The 21,064-nt window shown below is 34.0% G+C and overlaps 1 protein-coding gene across 1 annotated transcript; it reads right to left on the reverse strand.

The window, feature by feature from the left end:
• Positions 1-2,886: 2,886 nt before the first annotated feature.
• LOC127873266 (DNA-dependent metalloprotease SPRTN-like) lies at positions 2,887-21,060 on the reverse strand. The gene is made up of 6 exons (XM_052417041.1): positions 20,734-21,060; positions 19,274-19,382; positions 17,448-17,492; positions 16,967-17,041; positions 5,895-6,159; positions 2,887-4,673 (listed from the first exon to the last, which is right to left on the reverse strand). The coding sequence occupies exons 1-6, from the start codon at positions 20,973-20,975 to the stop codon at positions 3,481-3,483; spliced, it is 1,929 nt and encodes a 642-aa protein (XP_052273001.1). The 5' UTR covers positions 20,976-21,060; the 3' UTR covers positions 2,887-3,480.
• Between the last annotated feature and the right edge of the window lie 4 nt (positions 21,061-21,064).

Here is a 21,064-nt window from a genome sequence, read left to right on the forward strand (position 1 = left end):
TAATGAAACTTTATTTTCACCGTCCCAATTACAGATTCATTTTGGGGTTATCACGTGATAGTCAAGATGGCAACTTCCACGCAGAGACAGGAATTATCGCAGTTTTTTTATGCCCTTTATTTCTTTTTTAAAAAATACTGCTCACTTTCCAGCCATATCAGCAAGAAAGTAAGTACTGTTTTTTTTCGTATAAATATACGCTCTATATCTCGACTTTACTCGCTACGAAATTTCTTAGCCAGATCACAAAATTACTGCTCTTGCTAATAAAATTCGTAGCTAGTAAAGTCGAGATATTAAGCAAACATTAATACGAAATAAACGCTTCTCACTTTCTTGAGTGAGTAGCATATAAAACTAAGACAAAAGTAATGAAGCGTATAAAACTGTGAAATATACATGTCTTAGCATGGGCGTCGCCGTCTTGACTTTTACGTGAGATAGGAGATATTTGATTATTGAAACAAACTTTATAAACAATTTCCCATTTACAGATAGGAAATAAGAGATAATTTGATAGAACTTTACTTCCGCCACCACTACCACTCATAGAAGATAAAGGGTAATTTGATGACACTTTACTTAAACCAACCCTTTTACAGATACGGTGTACAGGATCATTTCATAGATTTTTATTTTCGCCACCCCTATTACAGACAGTTCGTAGCTGATCATTTAAAAGAACTTTATTTTAACCACCCTTTTACAGATAGGGTAAAGAGGATAATTTAATAGAACTTTATTTTCGCCACCCCTGTTACGTATACGATGGTGAGGATCATTTTATAAAACTTTATTTTCGCCATCCCTTTAAAAGACGTGTAGAGGATCATTTACAGAACTTCATTTTCGCCACCCCTTTTACAGACAGGGTGTAGAAGATCAATTTATAGAACTTTATTTTCGCCACCCCTTTTAGAGGCAGGGTGAAGATGATCATTTTATAGAACTTTTTTTTCGCCACCCCTTTTACAGACAATGTGTAGAGGATCATTTTATAGAGCTTTTTTTCGCCACCCCTTTTACAGGCAGGGTGAAGAGGATCATTTTATAGAACTTTATTTTCGTCTCCTCTTTTACAGATAGGGTGAAGAGGATCATTTTATAAAACTTTATTTTCGCCTCTTTTACAGATAGGGTGAAGAGGATCATTTTATAGAACTTAATTTTAGCCACCCCTTTTACAGACGTGTAGAGAATCATTTTATAGAACTTTATTTTTGCCAACCCTTTTACATCCAGGGTGTAGAGGATCATTTTAAAGAACATTATTTACACCATCCCTTTTACAGACAACTTGTAGAGGATCATTATATATAACTTAATTTTCACCACCCCTTTTACAGACAGTGTGTAGAGGATAATTTTCTTAGAACTTTATTTTTGCAACCCCTTTTACAGATAAGGTGAAGAGGGTCGTTTTTATAGAACTTTATCTTCACAACCCCTTTTACACACAACGTGTAAAGGATTATTTTATAGAACTTTATTTTCGCCATCCCTCTTAAAGAGTGTAGAGGATCATTTGATGGAACTTTATTTTCACCACCCATTTTACGGATAGAATGTAGAGGGTCGTTTTTATAGAACTTTATTTTCACTAACCCTTTTACAGACAACGTGTAAAGGATTATTATATAGAACTTTATTTTCGCCATCCCTCTTACAGAGTGTAGAGGATCATTTGATGGAACTTAAATTTCACCACCCATTTTACAGATAGAATGTAGAGGGTCGTTTTTATAGAACTTTATTTTCACTAACCCTTTTACAGACAACGTGTAAAGGATTATTTTATAGAACTTTATTTTCGCCATCCCTTTTACAGAGTGTAGAGGATCATTTGATAGAAATTTATTTTCACCACCCCTTTTACAGATCATGTGGAGAGGATTATTTTATAGAACTTTATTTTATAGAACTTTATTTTCGCCATCCCTTTTACAAAGTGTAGAGGATCATTTGATAGAACTTTATTTTCACCACCCCTTTTACAGATCATGTGGAGAGGATTATTTTATAGAACTTTATTTTATAGAACTTTATTTTCGCCATCCCTTTTACAGATAGTGTGTAGAGGATCATTTGATAAAACTAAAGTTTCACCACCCCTTTTACAGATAGGGTGTAAAATATAATTTTATACAAGTTTATTTTCACGACCTTTTTTACAAACAACATGTAGAGGATCATTTTAAAGAACTTTATTTTCACCACCCCTTTTACAGATAGGGTGTAGAGGATCATTTTAAAGAACTTTATTTTCGCCACCCCTTTTACAGACGTGTAGAGGATCATTTTAAAGCACTTTATTTTCGCCAACCCTTTTACAGATAGGGTGTAGAGAATCATTTTATAGAACTTTATTTTCGCCACCCCTTTTACAGACAACGTGTAGAGGACCATCTTTAAAAAACTTTATTTTCGCCACCCTTTTTACAGATAGGGTGTAGAGAATAATTTTATAGAACTTTATTTTTGCCACCCCTTTTAGAGACGTGTAGACGATTATTTTATAGAAATTTATTTTCTCACCACTTTTACAGCAAGGGTGTAAAGGATCATTTTATAGAACTTTATTTTCGCCACCCCTTTTACAGACAACGTGTACACGATGATATTATAGAACTTTATTTTCAACACCCCGTTTACAGATATTGTGTAGAAGATCATTTTATAGAACTTTATTTTCAACACCCCTATTACAGACAACGTGTAGAGTATCATTTTATAGAACTTTATTTTCGCCACCACTTTTACAGGCAGGATGAAGAGGATCATTTTAAAGCACTTTATTTTTGCCCCCCCCCCTTACAGAAAACGTGTAGAAGATCATTTTATAGAACTTTATTTTCGCCAACCCTTATACAGACACTGTGTAGAGGATCATTTTATAGAACTTTATTTTCGCCAACCCTTTTACAGACAACGTTTACAGGATCATTTAACAGAACTTTATTTTCAGCACCCCTTTTACAGACAGGGTGAAGGGGATCATTTTATAGAACTTCAGTTTTGCCATCCCTTTTACAGACAGGAGGTAGGGGATCATTTGTTGGAACTTGACACAAAGTATCCTTATTATAGCGAAATGGCAATACATTTTCATCAAGTGTGATCATAAGTTCTGTAATTCACAACAAAAAGAAGTAATTTAAAGATCAAAGGATCAAAAGTTAGTATGAAAGATAAAATTATCAAGGAAATTTGTTTCAAATTATGGTAGATTTCATCAAAATTATAATTCAGATGAATCGACAAAGCAGCCACTAAATGCCCCCTTTTTCTGGATGGAAGCATAGAACAGGTATTTACTACTAAAACGACATGCGTTTAAATAAAAATTTATCTTTTTTCCTGTGTTTTTTTTCATTCAGTTATACAAAAGTTGAAAACTGTAAACTATACTGCTTGTATACGAAATAATAGATATGTGATTCAATTAAAATGTATCACAGACACAGTTGCTATAACAAGTTATTACGTTATTGCCTGCATAGTAAGGCACATGTCTAAATGTTCATTTATCAATGACATTTCCACTATCTTGCAACACACAGGACAAGTCAACATTGTAAGCCTCTCATTTCCACTACCACTAGAAGCACCTCCCATCAACAATTGACTTTGACTTTCTCTCACTTTCTCCCCTGATTCTGGTAATGGTTTAGCTTTAAGTCCATGTTCTTTGGAATCCTGTGTTTGTTTTTCCTGAATTTTGTTAAACATCTTTTCAATAGGTGATGTCAAATGCGGTTTATCAGATGTATGATCCCCTTTGCTAGAGTTCATTTTATTCAATTTATTGTCAGCAAAATAATTTCGCACTGCATCTGTTAAACTCACTCCACTGGGTTTTTCTGCTTTTTTACCAGCAGACTGTGCTGTTGCCTCATTAGTCCGAGGTTTCTTAGGAGCTTGCTGATCCGAGTCACTGGATAGTCTTTTCATGGGCACAGACTGGTTGCCAACTTTGAATATTTTATTTTTTGCACCAATACCACCTCTGTTGTCAGGAAATCGTTTTTCACCCCACACCTTTCGTAACATGGCTCTGATATCACTAGTTGATTCAGATGTGAAACTATCTGATTGAGTACTGGTACTTGATAAGCTGTGTTTACTATCATGAAATTTTGTATTTGTTGCATCTGAACTTTTTAATGACTGTGTTGACTTATCACAGTCTAAAATGTTTGAATCAATAATGTCTTCATCACTTGAATCAAACACTTTAGATGGTACAGTGGGTTCATGGATCACATTGGTGTCCATTGATTTTGAATAATTCAACAAAATCTCATCTTCCTCAGAATCTGACCAATCAAATTCAACAACCTTTTTCTTTTTCTTAGCTCCACCCATAAATTTAGCATCTCCTCCTTGACTGACTGGTTTATTTTTTGGCACTATTTTTTTAACAGGTGTTTTCCCACCAGGCAGAACACTCACATCACCATCATCACTGTCACTAAAATAATTTTTGCCGTAATTTGTACTTGGACTTTCACTTTTATGGAAAGAAGAAGTGCTTGGTTCTTTTGCTGTGATTGTGGCACTGTTCCTCGTAGAACCGTCATTTGCTGGTTCAGGAATGGACACCTTTGGAGCGCCAAGTACTTTTCCTGTACCTCCAAATATTCGAATGTCTACATTCTTGGATTTGGGCTTTTCTGCAAAAGTATAAGATATATGCCACAATCAGGACTGTTTTGATGTTGCGAGATTTGTTTGATTTCTATTTTTTAAGTTAACTCTTTACCACTTAGATACGTATTTTGACGCATTAAAAGTCCCTTAGAAAATCATTTATAAATATAGGCCTTTCTTACTAGAATCAAGTTTTAAAGGCTTCTTATCAACCCTTAGATACTGATGAGCAGCAAACTGCATAAACCCTGAACAGACCGTGAGTTACTTGCAGGCTGTTCTGGTTTTATGCTGTTTGCACATAGCCATTTTTACTTTGCTTCTGAGGGGAGGGGGTTAATTAATATAACTATGCTTAATTTAGTGTTTTAATCTTGAAATATCAAAGACACAATTCAAACAATTTAAGAAATTCCATCTGAACAAATTTTCAGTTCATTACAAGAGCAGTTTAAAAACACAATTTAAACAGTAAACAGTAAATTAATACTGAACATTTACCAGTTCTAAAATATCCATTATATGCATCTTTTGATGGAAAAACACCCTGAAAAGTTATTAAGGGTGACAAACGGAATCAATTGAATAATTTTATGAGTTCTGTTGTTATTGTTATATTTTATGACATTACAAGGATTGCTTTATAAGGTATATATAGAATGTTATGTGAGTTTGGGATAAAGATCAAGTTTATCATGCCAGGCTTAGAACCCATGTAGCGCGAGGCTTGCTGAGCGTTATCATGGTTCGTGCCGAGCATGATAAACTTGATCTTTATCCCAAACTCACATAGTATTCTATTTATCCTATTATTTCCTCCCTATTTTCGATTAATAATTATAAAATATCGCATTTTTTGACGATTTTGTTTTTCTGTTGTTGACAAAAACAGATTTTCCAATTTTCGGAAAAACCCAAATCCGATATAAAAATAGCTATAGTATAAAGCTAATGTTTATACGATCGTTGTAAACTATCGATTTTCATCTGGTAATAGGATAAAAAATACATTGCAATCTTCACCAGCACCGATGGCGCTAGACTTTTACTCCAAGGGTCATTGGTTCGAGTCCAGTTTTGGATTTTTTTTTTCTTTCTTTAATTTTATTCTTGTTTTATACTGGAGATTTTTAGTTACAATGTTTTCATTTCACAATTTAAAACATTTAATGACAAACTTCTAAACATGCCAAAATCTATAAAAAGGTCCCTTTAATGAGAGTATTTACTAGAAGATAGCAAACCTTTCTCTTCTTTTTCCTTCTTTTCCCCACCACCTTTACTATCCTTGTTTTTCTTTTTCGCATAACTTTCAGGTTCCTTGACCTTGGTGTAAGTTCCACCACATGTCCGTTGATGCTCTGCCCACCAAGTGTCGTTCTTTGATGGTGGGCGGTTCATGGAACGCTTCACATATCCAAAGTATGGTTTGCGTGCTTGACATGGCCCGTTGCAGCGCCACCAGTGCTGCCTGTAGGCATCTACCTCGTCATGAAAGTTGTGGTAAACCTGAAAATATGTACAAATGAGCCTAATTCTGGGAAAACTGGGATTGATGCATGTGCGATAAGCAGTCTGCATGGGCCAATCTGGGAGAAAACTTTCAAACTTAACTGGATTTCTGCTAAGTAGAGACTTCCTTAAAACAAGAGGGCCAAGATAGCCCTAGTTCGCTCACCTGAGAGGAGTCGGTTCATTCAATCTTTACCAAACTTCAAATTTGACCTAGATATTGTCCAGACAAACATCCTAGTGGTCAAGTTTCATCATTATTGAACCAAAACTCTGGCATATGGAGTGTTTTTGCTTTTGTGAGATTTTACCTGGTGACCTATATTTTGAGTTGAGTTACCAAACATCAAACTTTGCTTACACAAATAAACATTATGACCAAGATTCATAAAATCTGAAACAAAAGTGTGACCTCTATAGAGTGTTTACAAGGATTTTGTATAATATAATGAAAATTTGGACAATCTAAGGGCAATATTTAATTATGTGATTTTGCTCATTATCAAACTTGACTGAGATCTTTGAGCAACTTTGATAAAGAATGCGTGAGAAATGTGAATGCTAGTGTTTAAAAACCAAATGTGGACGGGCCGACGGCGAACAAAGACCAATCCTAAAACCTCACCTGAGCAATCAGGTGAGCTAAAAAGTGTGCTTCACAGATCTGAGCCATTTTCCAACTTGTCCGAGAAATCAATAAAACCAATGTATTGACTAATAGTCTAGTAGGAACGGAGGTCCATGGTGCATGATTGGAACCTTTTTTTTTAAATATGCTGATGATGTTTTACATTGTCTTGGGTAAAAGAAAAATTTTGTTCCCAAGAAAAATTTCATGCCCACAGGGTCTAAATCCAAGATGGCCACCAAGATGGCCAACCAAAAACATAGGAAATGCCGTGTTTTCGCAAATGACACAAACAACATATATTTTCCATGATTTTGGTAAGCTTTTAAATTTAAGCCATTGAGAACATATTATTGTTATTAAACAAATGAGTTTTTTGGTGAAAAATTAAACATTGTATGAAAAAAAAGACTATATTGATGAAAAAAGGTAAAAAAAACATGTGTTTTTGTCGTTATAACATGTTTCAATTTGTATATGAAAAACAGTTTTGATACAATTATTATACTAAGTACATTTATACAAACCTATGAGACTAAGGAATATAAATATATAATATTTCATGTGAATATTATAATATAAATGTGATTTGTAAGACAAGAAAAGTGGGTGGGGTAAATGACAAATATAAAGATAAAATGCCTAATGTGCATATTGATATATTTTGAGATATATGAGGCTTGTTAACTTGTTATGTTTATGTATTTTGATCTTTTTGATACTTTTAATAGTATGCACAATGTTATGCGCCCGGTAGGGTGGCATATAGCAGTTGAACTGTCCGTCAGTCCGTTCGTTCGTCTGTCCGTCTGTCCGAAAACTTTATCATTGGCCATAACTTTTGCAATATTGAAGATAGCAACTTGGTATTTGGCATGCATGTGTATCTTATTGAGCTGCACATTTTGAGTGGTGAAAGGTCAAGGTCATCCTTCAAGGTTAAAAGTAACAAAACCAAGGGAAGTAACAAGCTTTAAAGGGAGATAATTTATATTTATCATTTGACAGGTACAGATTATTTTCACAAGGGAAATTTTTTACACACAAAAAATCTGCTTAAGATGTGTATTTTTGGGGAGAGGATGAGGGTAAAGTGTCAATGCAGTTTACTAACACTGAAACACTGCATAATACACAAATTCGAGACAAACTCTTAGTCTTTACTAAATTATGAAGTTTCTATATTGTTCTTGTAACATATACTTTCCTTTCTACATTTGTATGTGATTATAGGAAACATATTGCATTCAATCAAGTAAGTAGATTATATCTAATTAAGTTGAGCAACCAAACCAGTTGTGCGTGTGTTGTTTTTTTTAATTTATGAAGTCCTTCCGCGCCTGAGGCTGAATAATGTGTTGACCCGGAGTTGGTGCCATAACTTCTACTAAATTAACTCACTAGACTGTTCTTTAAAAATCAAATAGGAAACTAATCATAAATTGTAAACAACCATAAATTTAAACAAACTGTTGTCTTCACCCAAATTAACCGGTACCATTCCCTTGTAGTTTGTGTCGCCATATCTCGTATTTCTCTGCTTCCTATACAGGGACTAGTTGCTCAAAAAGCAAATTAACTGCAATGGATTGTTCCATGAAAGTATTAATGTGACTAACTTGTTAACCTTCAATATATATATTAATTTGTAGCAAATTTGTTTTCTGGAATTATTTGAAAATATTTGAAAACAAGGGACAAAATTGTCACAAAACCAGGTTTTCATTGTGAAAAAAATCTGATAAAGGGAGACAACTCAAACTGAACTTTTGAAATGAACAAACAAAATTAACCCCCTTTGTAAGTTTGTTTTAAAATAAATCTATTTTTAGTCGTGGCGACCTTGACATTGGAGATATTGACCTGATTCTTTCGTGCGACACACCGTCCCATGATGGTGAACACATGTGCCAAATGATTTTAAAATCTCATAATGAATGACATAGTTATAGCCCAGACAAGCTCATTTATGGCTATTTTTTACCTTTGAACTCAAAGTGTGACCTTGACCTTGGAGATATTGACGTAATTTTTTCGCGCGACACACCGTCTAATGATTGTTAACAAATGTGCCAAATGATTTTAAAATCTCACAAGTTAAAAAGCCGTAAGAATGATATATTGATACATTCTTATAACGTAAATAATACAAAAAACATGCTAATGTCACATCTATGCCGGTGTACAAGATGATCCAGAAAACGCGTATTTCATTGGCCGAGTAAATAGATAAACTGCCCGGACAAGCTTGTTCCGCCCGCCCGCCAGCCCGCCAGCCAGCCAGCCAGCCAGCCCGCCCACATTCGCCAATCTAATAACCAGTTTTTTCCTTCGGAAAACCTGGTTAAAAACATTGCTTTAAAAATAATTATGTGTTGGGACTGAAGTTTATCTTAACAGATGTTTTGAACAACCCCAGCCTGTCCAGCTGATCACACACAACAATGGTGTGCATTAACTAATTCGGATTACTATGAAAGTCTTTGATCACAGGCGCCGCCTCTCTTTTCTGATGTTTAAATACACAAGCCAAGTATACTTCCAAGGGTCGCTAAGTTTGGGAATTTTATATAATTCAGAAATCAATGAGATGAGTAGAGTGTTCTTGTTTATTTTTAAACATATGGCACCTTATTTGTAAATCCGTTAATGTTTTGCGATTCAGCAAAGATTCATTTATCTTTTAAGTGCACAGAAATATGAAATTGCAACCCACTTATTACATCAGCATATACAATTGTAACGTCAACAAAATAATGTGGTTTTTGGTCGATCCACTAGATATGTTTGCATTTTTTGTCCAAAAGACTAGCCCGTGTTACGGATGTGGCCCTTATAACCTGAGGAGGCACACATGTCCAATTTAACTGAGGTACATTTGCATGTTTAACATCATCCTACTTATTCTACTTGTTATGTTTGAGCTGATTTTGGCATACATGTATTCTGAACAAAGTGTTTTGCCAACAATGCCTAGAATGATAATACCATTATTCTATATAATAGGTAAGAAATGACAACATTACACACTGTCTGGCGTCTTCGTTCGAACGGGTGTTTATTTAATTGTATGCATAAACAAGACATGCATATCATACAGTAACAGAGTCATGACAGTTTTCCTTGTACAAGTCGTTTTATACATACGTTAAACAAATTACTAGTGTTGTGATTGTCTAGCTGTCTCACATTAATATCTTAATAAAACAATTTATTTCTTTTTCACAAATTGTAATGCTGTTACCAAGAGTTAGCTCTGTTGTTCCTGCAACTTACTAACTCATTTTCATGAGCAAGAAATCTTGATCTCACAAGTTAAAAAGCCGTAAGAACGATATATTGATACATTCTTATAACGTTAATAATACAAAAAACATGCTTATGTCACATCTATGCCGGTGTACAAGATGATCCAGAAAACGCGTATTTCATTGGCCGAGTAAATTGTTAGTTTTGTGTTACCTTTCATTATCATCAACAACTTTATAACAATAGACTATATATATCACAAGGTTTGTGCATGAATTTAAACGTAATTATAGGGCAAATCTGCTCCTAATCCCCCCACACTAAAAAAACACACGAAATATATGGTAAATGTGCTTTAATATTGTTCTAAATTGGAAGAATGACGTTTGCACTCTATGGTAAAACTATTTCCGCAATGTTGTTTTGTACTTATTACTCAATTATGATTTGCTTAATCGTGCCATTTCGTAAAATAACCGTTTAAATAAGGTATGAAACTATTCGTATCAGAGAGAAGTAGCATGTTTTTGTCATAAACAGTCTTATTAAAGAACAGATGCATAACTTATTTTCAAAATATTTGTGATTCAGTTATTGATTGTATATTGAACAGTCTTTTTTATTCAGGATGCTGACTTGGTTTGACTGAGAGGGGACATTGTTTATTAAAACTCGCTTATTCTAATGGAAAGTATGTATGTTCTGTATAATGATGGAATAACTTATTTTGTTTTCTGTTCTTAGTGTCACCTCCTTGGAATAGGCTCCCGCTCTTTTGGAAAATGCAAACATATCTTTTAGGTCGGTAATAAACCAATATCTAAGTTGCTTTTACGATTTGAATGTCTTGAAAGCAACTGCTTGATTTCATTTCTCAGATATAATTGGCTGGATTTTTTTCTTCACATAGGCAAACAAGTGATCCCCTGCTTCGATGTTCATCATAACATATCAAGGTCCGCATGTTTTCAACTGGGTTGCGATTTTTTTTGGTTCAAAACTACACCAGGTCATAACTTAAATAAAACTGCTCACATTTCCATATTGAAGGTGATTGTATGGTTTTGTACATTAATGTATACAGAAATATTTGTAGAATTGCATTCAATTGCCTAATTTTAAATTTTACACACGATCTTATAAAAATAAAAACAACATAATCACTTTCAAGAGGTTGCAACATTTTCAACAACTTCCATACCATGCAACATGGGTCTTGCAGACAGAAATTAAAGAAATATTTCAAAATATCCATGTGTTTTTTTTAAATATGATTGAAGCCTTTGACCGACCATTTAGACCTATAATCGACCCTGTGGTAGAGTCGCATCTGTGTAAGAAGGGAACGTTTAAATGTGGGCGATGAACCGTGCATGCATGACGCAAAAAGCATGTTTTCAACATTTTGGCACAATGACTGCTTTTCACTCACGACGCATTGACATTTAAGGTCTGACTGATTAAAGCGAGATTATACGATTTTTATATGTGTTGAATTGTCATATATTGATACAAATATGTTATAATAACACACAATATGCAAGAAAATTGATACATTTAAGACTAATTTCATAAAATGCAGCAAATACAAATTAGCGCCCGAGCCGATTGTGACAAGGATAATTCGTACATATTTTCCTACAATAACCCATGCATTCCTCTTTTTAGTAAGTGTTCGTGAGTCGTATGAATCGATATCGCTGCAGGAATTTCAAATGAAACCGTTAAACTAAATTTAGATTCACATCGTACATGCATGATTTACATGCTGGCGAATTCGACTGTACAGCCTTTTTGGATTTCAGAATTAAATATCAGGCTTATTTAGCATTTTTCGACACATGTTCTTCTTAACTTTTATTTTAGTTTATATTGAAATGTATGTATAATAAGTTTTTTACACATTTTATATTAATTAATCAATATTTGACAAGATTGTATATACCCGCTTTAATGAACGCAATTTTTATGTCTCACAACTTTAATTAAACTTTAAATATATTCTCGCTTAGTGTTTTTCTTCATTAAAAGATACAGTGTTAACCGCTTGCTGAACATTATTATAATGCTCCTTCGGATTTGAATGTAAAACTTGTGTATTTTCTAGATGAGAGATACACAATAACTTCACATATAAATCTAGCTCTTGATGGATATTTGCAATTTATTATTAGTTTCCAATTTGATTTTTAATGAACAGTCTAGTGAGTTAAATTAGTAGAAGTAATGGAACCAACTCCGGGTCCACACATTATTCAGCCTCAGGCGCGGAAGGACTTCATACAATTAAAAAAACACATACGCACAACTTCATAATTTAATAAAGACTAAGAGTTTGTCTCGCCATTGTGTATTATGCAGTGTTTCAGTTTAAGTAAACAGCATTGACACTTTACCCTCATCCCCTCCCCCCCAAAAAATACACATCTTAAGCAGATTTTTTGTGTTTAAAAATAACAATCTTTTTTTTCAAAACAATTTGTTTTATTGGATAATTTAAATGACATCTTACAACAGTGTTTTTCATTAGAGGGATTTTAATGCGTAAGCTATGTGCATACAATTATATGATCTTGTATCCTATTTTTATTAACAATACTGTATGAGTAAGTGGAATTAGCTTCTAATTACATGCGATGTACATGCACTAATCAGTACGAAAATAAACCCATATATCCGTGAACATAACAAGTTTAATAATTATATATTATCTTAAAATATATCTACATGCACATTAGGCATTTTTTCTTCAGATTGTCATTTGCCCCATCCATGTTTATTTTCTTGTATATAATAATCATGGATTATATTGACATAAAATAATATATCATTTTATTCCTAAGTCTCTTTATGGTTTATATATGCAGTTGACATGTTAATTTCATCCAAAAAGCTTTTTAGGTAATACTTGAACAGGTATTTGTGTACCAATTTAACATGTATTTAATCATGTTTTCATATAAAATATTCATGTGATATATTTCATAAAAAACAGTTAATTGATGTAGCTTTTTTTAAATAATATGTTATACACTCCTTAAATAAAAAAGCTTACCAAAATGGTCAAAATTAGACGTTGTTTGTGAAATTCGTGCACACTCAGTATTTTATATGTTTATGGGCAGCCATCTTGGAAGCCATCTTGGCTTTAAAAACCATGTGATCAATAAGTTTCGTGGGTACTAAAAATAATGTTTTACCCCAAAAAATGTAAAGTATCATCAGCATTTTCAAATAAAATCTTAGAATCATGCAGCGTGAGCCCCTGATACTACTAGAGCTCATTGTGAGAGATTTTATACCCATTTTTTATAAATAATTTTTATCTTTATTTTTACAATTATAATAAAGAGAACATGAAATTTATGTTTAAAAACAAGAAATGTGTTTGTCAGAAACACAATGCCCCACTCTATCGCCGCTTTTTTTAAATAATTATTATATCCCTTTAAAAATATTACTTCCCCGAGTGAAAATAATCTGTACCTGCCAAATGATAAATAAAAATTATCTCCCTTTAAAGCTTGTTACTTCCCTTGGTTTTTTTTTTTACCTTTAACCTTGAAGGATGACCTTGACCTTTCACCACTCAAAATGTGCAGCTCCTTGAGATACGCATGCATGCCACATATCAAGTTGCTATCTTCAATATTGCAAAAGTTATGGCCAATGTTAAAGTTTTCGGACGGACGGACGGACAGACGAAAGGAGGGACAGTTCAACTGCTATATGCCACCCTACCGGGCGCATAACAATGTGCATAAATATCAAAATACATAAACATAACAAGTTTACAAGCCTCATATATCTCAAAATATATCAATATGCACATAAGGCAATTTTTCTTTATATTTGTCATTTACCCCACCCACTTTTCTTGTCTTACAAATCACATTTATATTATAATAGTCACATGAAATATTATATATTTATATTTCTTAGTCCCATAGGTGTGTATAAATGTACTTAGGATAATAATTGTATCTAAACTGTTTTTCAGATACAAATTGAAACATGTTATAACGACAAAAACACATGTTTTTTACCTTTTTTTCATTGATATAGTCATTTTTTTCATACAATGTTTAATTTTTCACCAAAAAACTTATTTGTTTAATAAGAATAATATGTTCTCAATGGCTTAAATTAAAAAGCTTACCAAAATCATGGAAAATATATGTTGTTTGTGTCATTTGCGAAAAAACGGCATTTCCTATGTTTTTGGTCGGCCATCTTGGCGGCCATCTTGGATTTAGACCCCGTGGGCATGAAATTTTTCTTGGGAACAAAAATTTTCTTTTACCCAAGACAATTTAGAACATCATCAGCATATTTAAAAAACAAGATGTGTTTGTGAAACACTATGTCCCCGTATGTGACGTTTGACCTTGAAGGATGACCTTGACCCTTCACCACTCAAAATGTGCAGCTCCATGAGATACACATGCATGTCAAATAAAAATTGCTAGCTTCAATATTGCAGAAGTGACATTACATGAGCAATTTTGACCCATATATTTGACCTTGAAGGATGACCTTGACCTTTCACCACTCAAAATGAGCAGCTCCATGAGATACACATGCATGCCAAATAGTGTATCAAGTTGCTATCTTCAATATTGCAAAAGTACTCATAAAATGAGCGATTTTGGCCACATATATTTGACCTCTGACCTTGAAGGATGACCTTGACCTTTCACCACTCAAAATGTGCAGCTCCATGAGATACACATGCATGCCAAATATCAAGTTGCTATCTTGAATATTGAAATATTGCAAAAGTGTACATTAAATGAGCGATTTTGACCCATATATTTGACCTTTGACCTTGAAGGATGACCTTGACCTTTCACCACTCAAAATGTGCAGCTCCATGAGATACATATGCATGCCAAATATCATGTTACTATCTTCAATATTGCAAAAGTTATTGCAAATGTTAAAGTTGGCGCAAACCAACAGACCAACCAACAGACCAACAGACAGGGCAAAAACAATATGTCCCCCACTACTATAGTGGGGGACATAAAAAGGTTCCAATCATGCACCATGGACCTCCGTTCCTACTAGACTATAAGTTTCACGATGATTGGGCCAAAAATGTGACTTCTATAGTGTTCGATCACACGGTTTCTCTCTAGTCACATAAGGAAAACTGCCCCCTCCCTGGCAGCCATGTTTTTTGACCGATCGGGACCATTTGCGAACTCATCTTAGATATATATAAAACCAATCTTTACACCAAGTTTCATGATCATTGGGCAAAAAATGTGACTTCTAGGGTGTTCACAAGCTATTTTTACAATATAAATATAAGAAAATAGCCCCCCCCCATGTTATTCAACTGACCGGAACCATTTTCAAACTCAACTCTCATATCAAGGAACCAAATGTTCTGACCAAACTTCATGAAAATTGGGCCAAAAATGTGACTTCTAGAGTGTTCACATGTTTTCACTATATACATATAGAGAAAAATGCCCCACCCACTGACGGCCATGTTTTTTCACAGATCTGGACCATTTTCTAACTCATCCCAGATATCAATAAAACCAATGTTTTGACCAACTTTCATGATGATTGGGCAAAAATTGTGACTTCTAGAGTGTTTACAAGGTTTCTCTATAGCCAAATAAGGAAAACTGCCCCGCCCACTGGCGGTCATGTTTTTCAACGGACCGGAACCAATTTTGAACTCAACCAACATATTATTAAGACAAATATTTTGACAAAGTGACATGAAGATTGGGCATAAAATGTGACTTCTACAGTGTTTACAAGTTTTTTCTTTTTTTTTGACCTAGTGACCTAGTTTTTGACCCGGCACGACCCAGTTACGAACTCGACCGAGATTTCATTATGACAAAGCTTCTGACCGAGTTTCATGAAGATCAGACAATAAATGTGGCCTCTAGAGTGTTTACGAACAAATGTGGATGGACGGACGGACAGATGGACAGACGACGGACAAAGACCGGTCACAAGAGCTCACCTGAGCAAGCAGGTGAGCTAAAAAAATACATAAAAATGAGAAAGTGTTGTCCCTGATTAGCCACTTTAGTAAGTGTCCCAAATAAAAAGTGAGGGCATACTCCATTGCCAACACATATTAGAACCTGATATTGATCAGGTCAGACAGATAAAAGGTCACAAGACATAAAGGATTTTAAAAAGTGGTAATGGCGGTTGCAGATATGTAGGAATAGACAAAACAATGTCTTAATGACCTGCATATAGAAAATGTTTAAAATAACATTTTAACTCAGAATCAAGGAAACATTTACGCAAAATATTTAGTAAAATAAAGCTCACACATAAAAAAACAGTGTTCTCTTTAACAATAGCCGAAATTTTAACGCTAGATGTGGTCTGGTAACATTGATTTAAGGAGATACAAAATGCTCATTTTTATTTTGTATGCTACAATATGTATTAATTTCACGCCACAATACCCGAACATTTACGAGCAAACACAAGACTGGCTTCTGGCAGCATCGGAGGACATTGTATTCGTGACAACTACGTTGTGCTTCTGAAGCTGCTCGAAGACAATCTCACGCTCGCTTGTAAATGTTTGTACATCGTATCCAGAATTTCACATAAAATTTATTGTGACAAAAAACAAACAAAAAAACTAGCAGATTGTATGGCGTAAAATATATAGTTCCAGACCACATCCAACATTAAAATTTAGGCTATTGCTATAAAAAACTTTGGTTGTTCAGGTGTTGACTTTATTTTTTTGAAATATTGTATGAAATAGTCTTTGATTTTGAGTGTTTATGGGCTTTTAATTCAAATATTAAAGAGATGAAATATATTTTTGAGGTAAGGGTGATATAAGAATAAGAGGCTCAACAACAAGGCTATTTAACACCATGAAAGATAGTAAGCTTTCTCTCTGCTTATGTTTTCAAGCGGACTCACTGATATTTTGGTTCCTGACTCTCCATTGATGCGGTACATGTGCTTGTGGAACTCGGGCCCATGACCATCATGATCCTACAAAACCAGACAAGAACTAATATTTAAGAATATAAACTTTAGCACTAGCCAAAAGGTTACAATACCCGCAATAAGAAAAACAGGTAGGCGGGTTGATCATATAAATATTTTTTAAGCGGGCCTTTTTTAATCAAATTTAATGAATGGAAGATAATTCCGTAAAATACTTGCACTTAAAATTCCCAAGTTGTTTTCTGTTAGATTAAATGTCACATATCTATGGCATTTTCCCTTCTGATTTAAAACATATTATATTACCTCATACTATAATAAAGTAAATGTTTTAATATCAATACTTAATGCAAAACAATACACACATTATTAGGAGACAATTTTTATTGAAGTTGATAAACTTGTCAAATATTTGGCCTACAACAAAAAGAAGAAAGTCATATTGACTTACCTTATTATTATCAGTAATAAACAGGTATGCATGGATCATTTCATGCTGAAAGGAAAATATCATACATTGGTTATTTAATGTTTGCAAAGCATAAGTACTGCACTTTGTTCAACATGTTAATGATTGTTACAAACTTATCAAAGTTTATCGAGTGATGCCAGCTATTTTAGCAGGTTCCATAGCTATTAGAAGTTATTAATTTGATAACAAAATCTCTAATTAATTACTGACTTGTCACTGTAAGAATTCCTTTCTAAACTGTAATCTTCAAATTACGGTCATTATAAAGCTGTGAAAGTTTAAGCAATATCCACCCAGTAGTTAGAAGGATTTGAATTTAAACAAGAGCTGTCAGAGGACAACGTCCTCGACTATTCGAGTGCTTGACAGTATAACGTAAGCCATCATGGGGAAATAATTATTCATATACAATAATTTATTAGACGATCTTTCAAAAATAAAAAAAGGAAAAAAAAAAATTTTTTTTGGGGGGGGGGGGGTTGTGAGGGGGTATAATGTGGGATGGGGTCATTTATTAGACGATCTTTCAAAAATAAAAAAAGGAAAAAAAAATAATTGGGGGGGAGGGGGTAGGGGGGTGGGGGGGGGGGTGAGAAGGGGGTATAATGTGGGGTGTGGTAATTTATTAGATGATGTTTAAAAAAAAAAGGGGAAGGGTAGGGGGGGTGGGGGGGGGGGGGTGAGAGAGGGGTATAATGTGGGGTGGGGTAATTTATTAGATGATGTTTAAATAAAAAAATTGGGGGGTGGGGGGTGGGGGGGATTCTGGTTAGGGGCGTGGGGTATTGTTTGGGTGGCATCCATTGTGGTATTCAGGTAAGTGTTGTTTTGTCAAAGTTATAATAAAATGTGATCATAAATGAAGTTATGGCAATTTAAGCAAAATGTTCAATTATCTAAGCGTAAAAGGGGCCATAACTATGTCAAAATGCTTGATACAGTGGTCTGCTCTTGTTTATAGGTTGGGGTCATGTTGGTAAACAAGTATGCAAAATATAAAAGCAATATGTCAAAGGATATAGGAAATATTTGGGGTAGTACGCAAACTATAACATTGATATATCAATAATGTGCATGTTCTAAGTATAAAAGGGGCAATAATTCTGTCAAAATACTTGATACAGTTGTCTGCTCTTGTTTATAGGTTGGGGTCATGATGGTAAACAAGTATGCAAAATATGAAAGCAATACGTAAAGGGACATTGAAAATATTTGGGGTAGTACGCAAACTTTAACATTTGCTGCATATTCTAAGTGGAAAAGGGGCCATAATTATCAAAAAATGCTTGATAGAGTTGTCTGCTCTTGTTTATAGGTTGGGGTCATGTTGGTAAACAAGTATGCAAAATATGAAAGCAATATGTCAAGGCACAATGAAAATATTTAGTGTAGTATGAAAACTTTAACATTTGCACGCTAACGCAGACGCAAACGCTAACGCCGGGGTGAGTAGGATCGCTCCACTATATATATTTTATATATAATAGTCGAGCTAAAAATTTAATATTCTATAATGGAAAAAACAGACAAAGGGCCATAATAATGTTAACACTTGATGCAGCTGATTTTCCTGTCTTAACAATCAGCTACAAATTAGGCTCATTCAACTGTGAAAGTAAAAGCATACGTATATGCAGACCAGAGTATTTCTTAATAGCTCTACCTCAGACTTAGTTTTGGCATAAAAAATAATTACCATGGATTTTGCACAAACTTAAGAAATATAACTAGAGGCTGAATATTGCTGAATACAGTTGAATGTTTTATATATAGCATTATTAAAACCAAACAAATTAAATATTTACAAGAAGTGTTTCAACAAGATCTTTTCTGGGTCGCAGTTTCAACAATGGCACACTAAGTCGCACCGAACACAATCCACCTCTTCCCTCATAACAACACAGACCAGCACATCTGAAAAAAGTAGCACAAAATTGATGACAGGTTTATTATTGGTATAATTTCTACGTAATTCATGTACATGTGTAAGGCATATCGAGTCCAGTAATTGAAATTGGCCTATTATTCATTGTTACTGAAAACCAAGTATATGTCAAAAGCCCACCTATATAATTGTATGGCTTTTGCTTATATTAAATACTGAATACAATCTTTAGTACACTTAAGATTAATTTTTAAGAAGTATTTATTTAAGAAAAAAATTTCAAGTCTTTTTTTTAATACACTTACTTAAACATTTATTATGTCAATAATTAAGAAGGTCACAGGTGTGAGAAAATCCGTTGTATTGCTTAGTATAGGTAAAATCTTAAGGGATGAAATGTACATCAAATATCAGTATGAGCAGTGGACATTGATGTCTGCGATAATGTTAAAAGCTCAATGAAGTGTGCAATTTGTTCAAATAGCACAAAAAATGTGCAAGGAAATTTTTCGTCATTTCTAATATCATCCCATTAATACTACCTCACAAATGTATAAAGAGTAGGAACATTCATTGTTAAATATGCGTCTATATTTATATTCAAATTTTAATGGATCTTAAAACATGCAGAACAGTTCAGACATTATGTTTAAAACCTTAAGAAGTAAAAGAGACCCTTTTACTTGTATCATGGACGAACCATCTTTCGAACCTCTTAATTTTTGACATGTCAAATATAGTGATGATTAAGATTGAAAATAGTGAAACATATTAATAGGAACTCTTGAAATAACTTGTTTCTAAATGGCTGGCAACTTTAATTGTTATGTTAATCCTCTTTTGATAACAGATTTTTTTCAAGTTTCCAGCACCACCATATCATGTAAAACTTTCAATGCCGCCCAAACAACGAGTATCTGCTTTCTAACCCTTCAGTGTACACCATTAAAAATTAATTCGCCCCATGATTTGACCATGGTCACGTGACTTATTACAGCAGCTGATTTGTGTAAATTGTCATGCAAAGTTGCAAACGAAAATAAGACCATGTTTTTATAAGTTTTTTTTTAATGAAAATCATTGCATATGTAAAAAGCATTAAGAAATACTATGATTTTTACGTGTTATATGATTAATCTACTTATTCTACAGGTTTTTGACACATTTTCGTCGATTTGCTGATACCTGCAAGTTGGCGTAAACAAATTACTTTTACACAAAAAACGGTGATGAACTGCTTGTGCGTGCATGCGTATGAAATGTAAACAAATGAAGGGTTCGAAAAGAGCTGAGGTTCGAGAAGAAGTACTTTAACTATATGTAATTTAGATGCTTTTGTATGTTGTATCACAAATGACAATTTCATCACATTAAACCTACAAAGTCATTCTTGGGCTCCATTTTACTTCGATTCCCGACAACCGTCCCCAGAAAAACCTGTCATTAAACTGAAGGAACAGTGCCCGAATGTCCGGATTCGGATCGGTCATTTCCCAGAATGGATCCACCAACGACTTGGGTTCTTTGCTATATTGTCCGTCGGAATTTGTAATTTGACTGTCTGTGTCTCCTGAGAATATCTCTGATTGAAGCCGCAGTGCCAACGCGTAATCTTCGTCCATTTTTAAAGTCAAACCCCATTATACAACGTTACCCGCGATTACTCAATTATCTGGTTCCGGTTGTGAATTGGATACTCTCAGTTTTGTAC

This window comes from Dreissena polymorpha, chromosome 3, assembly GCF_020536995.1.
Source record: "Dreissena polymorpha isolate Duluth1 chromosome 3, UMN_Dpol_1.0, whole genome shotgun sequence".
NCBI classification, from domain to species: domain Eukaryota; kingdom Metazoa; phylum Mollusca; class Bivalvia; order Myida; family Dreissenidae; genus Dreissena; species Dreissena polymorpha.